Below are 10,754 nucleotides of genomic sequence, written 5' to 3'. Positions count from 1 at the left end.
CGATTCTGTGCTTCCAACTTGTGGCAACAGTTTGGGAAAGGCCCTTTCCTGTTTCAGCATGACAATGACCCCATGCACAAAGCGAGGTCCATACAAAAATGGTTTGTCAAAATCTGTGTAGAAGAACTTGACAGACCTGCAGAGCCCTGACCTCAACCCCATCAAACACTTTTGGAATTAATTGGAACGGCGACTACCAGCAAGGCCTAATCACCCAACACTAGTGCCCGAACTCACTAATGCTCTTATGGCTGAATGGAAGCAAGTCCCCGCAGCAATGTTCCAACATCTAGTAAAAAGCCTTCCCAGAAGAGTCAAAGCTGTTATAGCATCAAAGGGTGGACCAACTCCATATTAATGCCCATGATTTTGGAATGAGATGTTCAACGAGCAGCTGTCCACATACTTTTGGTCATGTGGTGTATGCAGCTACAGATCTGTCAGACAAGGCGGGCCTGGAATTATGAGCAGTCTGATATTAAAGGAACAAGTTTACATCTGTAAGTCATGTTATTTTGGTGGAAATGTGATACACAATTATAATAATAATAATAATAATGTGTGTGTGTATGCAAATTAGTGTCTGTGTATGTGTTTGCGCACGCACGTGTGTGTGTGTATGTGCGTGAAAGTTTTAGGAAGGCTGGAGGTGGATTCATGGCTTAAGCTACCGAAGAACCAAACAAAAACCTCCATTCACAAAGTGTTTATTTGAGTCTACTGCCCAAACAATGTCTTGTTGCAACAAAGGAACACTGTGCACAGAAGCACACACATAAAACCCACCTCATAGGAGTGAACACAAGCAAACATCCCAACATATATACAGGGCATTTGGAAAGTATTCAGACCTCTTGACTTTAACCACATTTGGTTACTTTACAGCCTTATTCTAAAAGGGGTTAAAAAAATCCTCATCAATCTACATACAATACCCCATAATGACAAAGAAAACCGGTTTTTAGGATTTTTTGCAAATGTAAAAAACAACTGAAATATCACATTTCCATATTTATTCAGACCCTTTACTCAGAGTTGAAGCACCATTGGCAGCGATTACAGCCTCGAGTCTTCTTGGGTATGACGCTACAAGCTTGGCACACCTGTATTTGGGGAGTTTCTCCCATTCTTCTCTGCAGATCCTCTCAAGCTCTGTCAGGTTGGATGGCGAGCATTGCTGCACAGCTATTTTCAGGACTCTCCAGAGATGTTTGATCGGGTTCAAGTCCGGGCTGTGGCTGGGCCACTTGAGGACCTTCAGAGACTTGTCCCAAAGACACTCCTGTGTTATCTTGGCTGTGTACTTAGGATTGTTGTCCTGTTGGAAGGTGAACCATCACCCCAGTCTGAGGTCCTGAGCGCTCTGGAGCAGGTTTTCAGCAAGGATCTCTCAGTACTTTCCGCCGTTCATCTTTCCCTCGATCCTGACTAGTCTCCCAGTCCCTGTCACTGAAAAACATCCCCACAGCATGATGCTGCCACCCCCCATGCTTCACAGTAGGGATGGTGCCAGGTTTCCTCCAGACGTGACACTTGGCATTCAGGCCAAGGACTTGGTGTCTTGGTTTCATCAGCCCAGAGAATCTTGTTTCTCATCGTCTGAAAGTCCTTTAGGTGCTTTCAGCAAGCGGGCTGTCACATGCCTTTTACTGAGGAGTGGCTTCTGTCTGGCCACTCTACCACAAAGGCCAGATTGGGCGAGTGCTGCAGAGATGGTTGTCCTTCTGTAAGGTTCTCCCATCTCCACAGAGGAACTCTGGAGTTCTGTCTGAGTGACCATCGGGTTCTTGGTCAACTCGCTGGTCAAGGCCCTTCTCCGATTGCTCAGTTTGAGGAAGAGTCTTGGTGGTTCCAAACTTCTTCCATTTAAGAATGATGGAGGCTAGTAGATTCTTGGGGACCTTTAATGCTGCAGAAATGTTTTGGTACCCTTCCCCAGATCTGTACCATGACACAATCCTGTCTCGGAGCTCTACAGACAATTCCTTCGACATCATGGCTTGGTTTTTGCTCTGACATGCACTGTCAACTGTGTGACCTTATATAGAAAGGTGTGTGCCTTTACAAATCATGTCCAATCAATTGAAGCTGTAGAATCATCTCATGGATGACCAATGGAAACATGATACACCTGAGTTCAATTTGGAGTCTCATAGCAATACTTATGTCAATATGGTATTTTTTATATATTTGCAAAAATGTCTACAAAGCTGTTTTCACTTTGTCATTGTGTGTGTAAATTGATGAGGGAAAACATTTATTTAATACATTTTAGTATAAGGCTGTAACGTAATAAAATGTGTAAAAAGTGAAGGGGTCTGAATACTTTCCAAATGCACTGTATATGAACAGAAATGTAAAACACTGTTTTATAACAATTTCACTTTAGTTTTCTTTATATCACAAACTGATTATAAAAACGAAATAGTAGCATGGTGTAAAAACAAAAATCAAACGTGGGTGGAAAGTAGATGTTTCATCACAAGCATTGGTATGTGTGTACTCACATCACTATCTCGGACAAGATAGAAGACGACAGCACCTGTTTTTAACTAGGGTCCAAATACACCTATATACACTGTCTGTCAGACAGATCCTCTGCCACCCAATTAAAGAGCTGTGAATAAGTACATTTAAGTTCAGCCCTATTATATACAGTACAAAAGTGTAGTGATCATACTGAGTAACACCTTTTCAAAAGAGTGTGCTAAGGTTAAAAGTGTTTATTGTTTCATGCAAAATACCTGGAAGAACCTGGAAATGTGATGTTCTATCTCGATGCAAATGGACCAAAATTTGGCATGCAAAGATGAATGCAAAATACTGTTGAGTATCCGGGCTGAATACAAATATGCAAACATCAGATGAGAGAGAAAATATAATAAATCTCAACTCTCAAACTATAGCTCCAGCTTAACTTCAAGATTAAAATGGTAGAAGTGGATATAGAATGCTAATATAGATTTTGGCAAATGTTTAACAGCTTGTACTAACAGAGTGCTATCGGCAGCAGAAAAGGACAGGAGAGAGACAAATTGGCTTCTGTTGATTAGCCACCTGACACCTGATTTTCCTAAATATTATATGCCCATGAACTCATCAAACACACACAAGGCCGCCTTTGAAGTTTTACTGACGTATACCCTGGGGCGGCAGGGTAGCCTAGTGTTTAGAGCGTTGGACTAGTAACCGGAAGGTTGCAAGTTCAAACCCCGAGCTGACAAGGTACAAATCTGTCGTTCTGCCCCTGAACAGGCAGTTAACCCACAGTTCCTAGGCCGTCATTAAAAGTAAGAATTTGTTCTTAACTGACTTGCCTAGTTAAATAAAGGTAAAAAAAACAAAAAAGGTGCATATCAGGCATGTGGTATTAAAGCGCTCGCCTCGTCTAACCTCCCGTAACCATGCACAATACTGACAAGGCCTAATCGGCCAACCACAAGCAAATGTCAGGAAAATACTCTGGAAGTGTCTGACAAGAACCTGTCGCCTGGTAATTTCCATATGTTGGTGTCTTGTTTCAAACATCTTCAGGCGTACCACAAATGTAAATGAACCCCTGGTGTCATGTTGAAAGCAACTGCACACCTCTGGTGAGACTTGTACTCAGGGCAGCCTGATCCGAAGTACTTTATTCACTACCCATCAAAACACAGGCGACACAGGAGGTACAGACAGACGGAGAGTACAGCTCTCCCCATCGACTCACTGGGCTGTGAAGGTACTAGTACAGGTGAGTTTCTCCATTACTGGTTGTATGGCAAATTACCTTTGAAATGACTTTCTCCTGGCCTCTGTCCCTTCTTTTTCTTTCCCTCTGACCCGCTCTCTTTCTCCCAATGCATCTTTCTACACTGGCATTCGCAGATGCCTGCTTTAAGTTCTCTCTGATGTTTGCCATGACCCCTAGCCTGCCTCTACCTGCCCTTAGCAGCATGGCGGTGCCATTAAGACTGCTGGTTCTATGCTGGGTGTTAGGAGCAGGGCGTAGTCAGAGCTCTCCACCATGGTTCCAGAACATCACTACCAACCTGTTTAACTCTTCTGGAGACATCCTCCTCGGGGGGCTCTTCCCCATCAACGAGCTCACCAGCAACCTGAGCAACAGAGTGAAGCCGGACAACATTAGCTGTGACAGGTACAGTAACTCAAGATCCTTTTTGCTGAATATGATTTTTGCCCTATGTCAAGTGTCTTTATACTGTAATCATATTAGCCGATTCTGCATATCTCATTCAAATTAGTGCTTGCTTCTCATTTGTTTAAATTATTTGAATTATTGAATTATAGCACAGCAGTAACAACCCCTCCCTGTCTGTGCTTCGCCTGGCAGGATTAATGAGCATGGGCTAGGTATGGCCCTGGTGATGAAGTACACAGTGGATGAGATTAACGCCAACTCCACCCTACTCCCTGGCATCAGGCTGGGCTATGAGATCTTCGACACCTGCAAGCAGTCTGCCGTCATCGTGAAGCCCACACTCCTCTTCCTCACTGAGGACTCCAACCGAGAGCTGGCCGTCATGTGTAACTACACAGACTATGTGACCCGTGTGGCGGCTGTCATCGGCCCATCCACCTCAGAGATGGTCTCAGTCATAGGAAAACTATTGGGATTCTTCCTCATACCACAGGTTAGTATGGTTACATGATGGAATGCTATCTTTCAATGCAAACAATGTCATCCTCATATAATGTGATGCAAAATGAAGATTTCCGATTTGTCCATTGTTTGACAATCCCTGGAATATGATTTTGATTGAACTGGGTGCTGTGGTGGAACACAGATGAAAACGTGAGATACAACTGCAGTGGAGACATAATTGCTTTTTGTATCTACCGTTGCTACTTACGTCTCATTACCATCATCCCTCTGTCCTCTGTAGATCAGCTACCTCGCAACTAGTGACTTGTTCAGTGACAAGAGTATGTACCCATCGTTCCTGCGCACCGTGCCCAGTGACAAGAGGCAGGTGGAGGCCATGGTGTATCTGCTGAACAGGTTCCAGTGGAACTGGGTGGCCGTGGTGGGCAGTGAGGATGAGTACGGACGCCAGGGCCAGCGCCAGTTCTCCACCCTGGCAGCAAGGAGCTCCATCTGTGTGGGCTACGAGGGGTTAATCCCTATATACCGTGACCCACAGCCAGTGGTCAGAGAGATCCTGGACCGCATCGCAGAGGCCAAGGTGGGAGTGGTGGTGGTCTTTTCCCTCTCCCAGCCTGCCAGAGCCTTCTTCACTGAGGTCAGTGAGATAGCAAGCCACATAAGAGTTCTGGAGACTGACAAAATTGTCAAACAAAATCTCACAAAGCTTTTCAAAAAGCTTTATGCAGCCATTGGTTTGACTGTTTTTAAAGTACATTAATGCAACTCATTTACAATATCTAAATTCAGATTAGAACATTTGTCTGTAAGTAGCAACGTGCCTGTGCTATAATTCAGTCAATATCTGATAGATTATAAAACATGTGAAAAGTTTGGAGTTTCTTAATCAATTTTCCAACTATTTCATTTATTACAATAGTTTCAAAAACATTTTAACAATTTCAATGACCATTGCTACGATACCAACATGCTGTTTGTGATCAGGTGATCAGGAGGAATCTGACAGGTGTGTGGGTGGCCAGCGATGCGTGGGCCCTGCACAGAGACGTATCAACTCTCCCAAACATCCACACTGTGGGCACTATCATTGCCTTCACAGTCCAGAGCCAGACCCTGGCCCTGCTCACACCCTACACCAGTGAACTCTTCTCCAGGATCAGAGAGGAGAGGGCCAGGCAGCCCTCACCAGTAACAGAGTCAACCCGTGGTATGAACCAGTGCCCAGACTGCTGGAACCTGTCCCCAGACAACATGCGTCTAGTGACAGAGCCCATATTGCTGAGGTCAGCTTTCAGTGTCTATGCTGCCATCTACAGCGTTGCACACGCACTGCACAATCTGCTCGGGTGCAATGCCAATAGTTGCCAGAGGGGCGCTAAAATCAAAGTCTATCCCTGGCAGGTACATTCTCCCTCACAGTTACTTCTTTTCTCTCCAGATAATGATTATGTGAGACTGTGCAAGGATACTTTTACAAATGTAATGAACAACACTCTCCCCCTGCAGCTGTTGGAGGTGCTGAAGAAGGTCAACTTCAGTCTAAATGGAAGTCATTTTGAGTTTGACAGTAATGGAAACCCAAACATTGGCTACAACGTACTACAGTGGGTCTGGAGAAACAACAGTCTCAGTTTCAAAGATGTCGGCACCTTCTATGAGAACCTGTCAATTAACAACACCCTCATCCAATGGCATACAGGCAGTACTAAGGTAATCGCCGCCCCATCTCCTCATCAAACATAATGTTGGATTTGATTGGCTTTTCACATTTTTACCTCTGGGATTAAGCCTTTGTAATATGCCAGCTATGCTCCACAAAGTGGTAACTTTTCTAAGTTCCTTCAGCTAGAGTAGATTGCATTTTCCTTTTATACACCAAACTCAATTTTCACCACTATTGGTTAAAGCTGCTCAAATGTTTGACATAAAAAAGTCTTCATTTAAGTGTGTTTATCACAGGAGGTTGGTGGCACCTTAATTGGGGAGGACAGGCTCATGGTAATGGCTGGAGTGGAATTTGTGGAGTTGTATAAAAAAAAACAACAACATGGTTTTCGTGTGTTTGATGCCATTCCATTCGCTCCGTTCCGGCTGTTATTATGAGCCGTCCTCCCTTCAGCAGCCTCCTGTGGTGTTGACCACCACATCCTCTCTGACCCCCCCTCTGCTGCAGGCACCTGAGTCTACCTGTTCCTCTGAGTGTGGCCCTGGCCAGGTGCGCAGAGTGAAAGGCTTCCATTCCTGCTGCTATGACTGTATTGAATGTTTACCGGGCACCTTCCAGAATGGCACAAGTGGGTGATTCACACTCACAGAAATTACATCCATCAACCTAGGCATTAAAAAGGCCATCACTCTTGTGATTTGGTTTTGTAGATTTCTTTGATATTTTCCTTGAGCAACACGCTGAAACTAACAGATGAACAGACTAACAGCTTTACACCTCTGTCACACACTGCCAACATTGTGTTTAAAAAATGCCCAATAAATTGACAAAATTGAAAGATGTGAGTGGTGGTCTTATAAGACTTTCTACTCTTATCTGGTTCTATCATTCTATTATTCTAACCACGTCTCTGCTCCCTCTCTGTCTCCAAGTGGACATCCAGTGTACCCAGTGTCTAGATGGCCAGTGGTCCCTGGTACGTAGCACCAACTGCACCGAGCCTACCTTTGATTTCCTGACCTGGAGCCAGCCTGAGTCCCTGGGGTTGCTGCTGGCCATGCTGGTGCTGCTGGTCTGTCAGGGGGCTGTGGGGGTCCTTCTCCTGCAGCACTGGGGGTCTCCACTGGTGAGGGCCTCTGGGGGGGCCCTGGGTGGTGTGGCCCTCCTCGGCCTGATGGGGGCCTGTGCCTGCCTGCTGCTGTTCCTGGGCCAGCCGGGGGAGCTTGTGTGTCGTCTGCAGCTGCCCCTCAGCTCTATTTTCCAAACGGTCACCCTGTCCACCATCCTAGCCATCTCACTGCAGGTAAGGCCTAGACCTGTGGAACACAAAACAGACATGAATCATGGAGATATGAAATAGCTAAATAGGTTTTCTTTGATTAAAAAAATCCAACAGTTCAGGAGACATTTGGATGAATATGAGCGAGGAAGACGCAGAGTATCATGAATCCTGGAGTAGCTCATTCTCTGTCCTCCCTCAGATTGTGTACGTGACAGAATTCCCTGGCAAGGCTCCTTTTCATCTGGATACACTGAGAGGCCCTGGAGGCTGTCTGCTCGTATTGGCCTGCTGTGGAGTGCAGGCAGGGATCTGTGGGTACTATGTCCAGGAAGGGCCCTCTCTATCCCAGTACCTGGCCAAGATGAAGGTGACCTTTGTGAGGAAGTTCCTGCGATGCCCTGTGGAACCCATTTTAGGTCTGGGCCTGATGCAGGGCTTCAATGGCCTCCTCGCCCTCACATCCTTCATGTGCACCTTCATGTCTGTGAAGAGCGTTCGACAGTACAACCTGGCCAGAGATATCACCTTCTCCACCCTGACCTACTGCATGGTTTGGGTGGTCTTCATCCCCATCTACACCGGTCTGAATGACAAAGACCGCTCCATTGTTCATGTATCTGTCAGTTTGCTCAGTAACATGGGGCTGATGGCGGCCTACTATCTGCCAAAATGTCACCTGCTGCTGAAGAAACCTGAACTCAACACAGAAGAGCACTTTCGTACCTTCCTCGAGGAGGCTGAAGCAACTCCTCAGGAGGAACATGACCAGGGACCTGCAGAGGAAGAACAGGGATCTGCAGGGGAGGGACAGGGATCAGGGAAGGGACAGGGATCAGGGGAGGGGCAGGGATCAGGGGAGGGGCAGGGATCAGGGGAGGGGCAGGGATCAGGGAAGGGACAGGGATCAGGGGAGGGGCAGGGATCAGGGGAGGGGCAGGGATCAGGGGAGGGGCAGGGATCAGGGAAGGGACAGGGATCAGGGGAGGGGCAGGGATCAGGGGAGGGGCAGGGATCAGGGAAGGGGCAGGGATAAGGAAGGGACAAGACTTGGGACAGTGACCTTTATTCTGTTTAATGTTTAAATAATGTATTCAATTTAGTTTATAATGTATTGTTTCACAATTTTTGCAGAGACATATAACTGCAATCATTCAATCAAACTAGTCTACATGCACATGAAATGTATAACAAAGACTTGACAATTGAGGATGTGTGTGACTAAGTTCAACCAGATGTGCTAAAAGGTGCATCATGCTGCACTTGCCTGCTACGATCTGTGATGTAGTTTGCTAGATCACCACCAGGGGACGCAATCATACAATTTACAAGCCGTTTACAGACTAAAAAAGCCATTTGGTAAAACTATCAGTCAGTCAATGTGGCTTTTATTGAATAGTATGTAGGCCTAATATATTTTACAGTGAAACAACATCCGATTCCATTATAATGGGTTGGCGTGATTTTCTTATTCGTGAAAATACACAATATGTAGCAAAGGCATACTAGGCTAAGTCACAATAATTTTTGCTATAGGCTACTAAAACAATGTTATGCTCATAGACCAATGTGTAGCCTATAGGTATTATACTACGCATAGGCCCAGAACACTGTGATGAACGAATTGCGTAGAGAATCAATTGAGTGATGTAGTATTTATGTATATGTAAATCTCAGTGAATTTGAACTAGGCAACAGATAATTGAAAGCCCACTAAATTGTTCTGATTAGCCTGCCGTTGGCCTCGGGCATGTTTTGACGTTTTCTTCGTCTATTTCAACCTGTGAGTGTGACGATGTAAACGGTAAAATACGGAACCATCACACGTTTCCTAGTCTACTGATTAAATTAAACGACAAAACCAAATTCGTCAACCATAAATGACAACACAAAGCGTTTTATTATTTTTACTCCCAAGTTCTGCAATGTCATGAGCTCACCTTGACGTTTTATGCCGTTGAAAGGCAGGTGTAATGACTCTATGCGTTTATAGTCCAGTAGGCATACGTATGGTTTGGTGAAGCTAAAAACGGTTACATCCTCTGGTTATTAACTGGGATAGGTCACCCCTGTGACCGACTCCACACATGACATTGATGTGGAAGCTGCGTAAAGCTGAAAGCCAGTGCCCTCGAACATAACCAGCTCTTGATAATCCGGCCATTAATATACAGTGTCATAGGCCTAACGTGCACAGTAATATCTAACGGTGTTAATGCATGATAAAGATTCACTCAATGAATCCGATTTCGTGAGCAATTTCGAATAATAAGCACTTGAAATTATTCATATTAAGAAGAAACCTTTCTATTGCTTTGGGGAAAAATAAACTTACATTGAGTCCAGTGCTTAAATTAACTTTTGAATAATTGAACGAAATTCATTTCAATAGTGATAATATGATCATTTAAACATGAAGCACAACATGGAGTGGTTTGTACAAAATAATTCGCCTATAGGCATTGGAAAACTTTAATCCCTTATAGTAAGATTTATAAAAACACTATGTTGGTCTATAGCCTACTCTTGATAAAAGCATCCCCTAATTTCGAAATTGAGTTTTGGAATGAAGATGAACACACTATTTACCACATGGTTGCTGGTATGACTGTATGATGAAGTCTGGCATTGTGCTGAGCCATATATTGTTACCCAAACAAGACACAAGACAAATGGAAAAACTTCACATGGTCCGTATGTTCTATTCTTCTGGGCCCGCTGATTACGTTGCGTGATAAAAGTTGTTTCTTACTATAAACTAATGTGGGAATCAGTTAGGGATAAAGTATCCTTTGCTCTGATGCGGTCCCTATCGCCCCGAACACTAAAGGCTTGGTTTCATTGGGCAAACAACCAGCATCAAACGTGTTTATCAAGTCCGGTGGCGGCAAGAACCACCTCCACCGGGGTACTGGCGCAGCAGCGGGAGAGGTGCGACCATAGAAATGCCCTCTCTTCCTCCGTGCCTTTGGCGTGTTTGATTAAAGCTTGTTACTGTTTTTAATTTGAATAATAATCCTCTAACTAAAGGCGATCTTTGTCTGGGCAGAATGTATGGCCTTTATCATTGCAATGATTTAATCAAGAGCTGCGGCTAATAGTTTAAAAAACAAACGTTTTAAACTGGCAAGAACGAGACGCTGAACTGGAACACTTGCCAAAATGTAGTATTTAATTATGTAGCATTATAGCCCAGACAACTA

General features: G+C 44.6%; 1 protein-coding gene across 1 annotated transcript; it reads left to right on the top strand.

Moving 5' to 3' along the window:
* The first annotated feature begins 3,923 nt into the window (after positions 1-3,923).
* LOC135541598 (taste receptor type 1 member 3-like) lies at positions 3,924-8,587 on the top strand. Its single transcript, XM_064967908.1, has 8 exons — positions 3,924-4,138; positions 4,334-4,634; positions 4,887-5,243; positions 5,591-6,007; positions 6,113-6,316; positions 6,780-6,900; positions 7,205-7,575; positions 7,754-8,587. Exons 1-8 carry the CDS (start codon positions 3,936-3,938, stop codon positions 8,585-8,587), a joined length of 2,808 nt encoding a protein of 935 aa, XP_064823980.1. The 5' UTR covers positions 3,924-3,935.
* Positions 8,588-10,754: the final 2,167 nt, after the last annotated feature.

This window comes from Oncorhynchus masou, chromosome 6 (assembly GCF_036934945.1).
Source record: "Oncorhynchus masou masou isolate Uvic2021 chromosome 6, UVic_Omas_1.1, whole genome shotgun sequence".
Taxonomy (NCBI): domain Eukaryota; kingdom Metazoa; phylum Chordata; class Actinopteri; order Salmoniformes; family Salmonidae; genus Oncorhynchus; species Oncorhynchus masou.
The sequence above is the reverse complement of the archived record's forward strand: the minus strand, read 5'-3'. Positions and strand labels throughout refer to the sequence as shown.

Coding starts and splice junctions, on each gene's coding strand:
- LOC135541598 (XM_064967908.1), top strand. CDS start 3,936: ATGGCGGTGCCATTAAGACTGCTGGTTCTATGCTGGGTGTTAGGAGCA. Junction 4,139..4,333: donor GACAACATTAGCTGTGACAG/GTACAGTAACTC, acceptor TTCGCCTGGCAG/GATTAATGAGCATGGGCTAG. Junction 6,901..7,204: donor CACCTTCCAGAATGGCACAA/GTGGGTGATTCA, acceptor TCTGTCTCCAAG/TGGACATCCAGTGTACCCAG.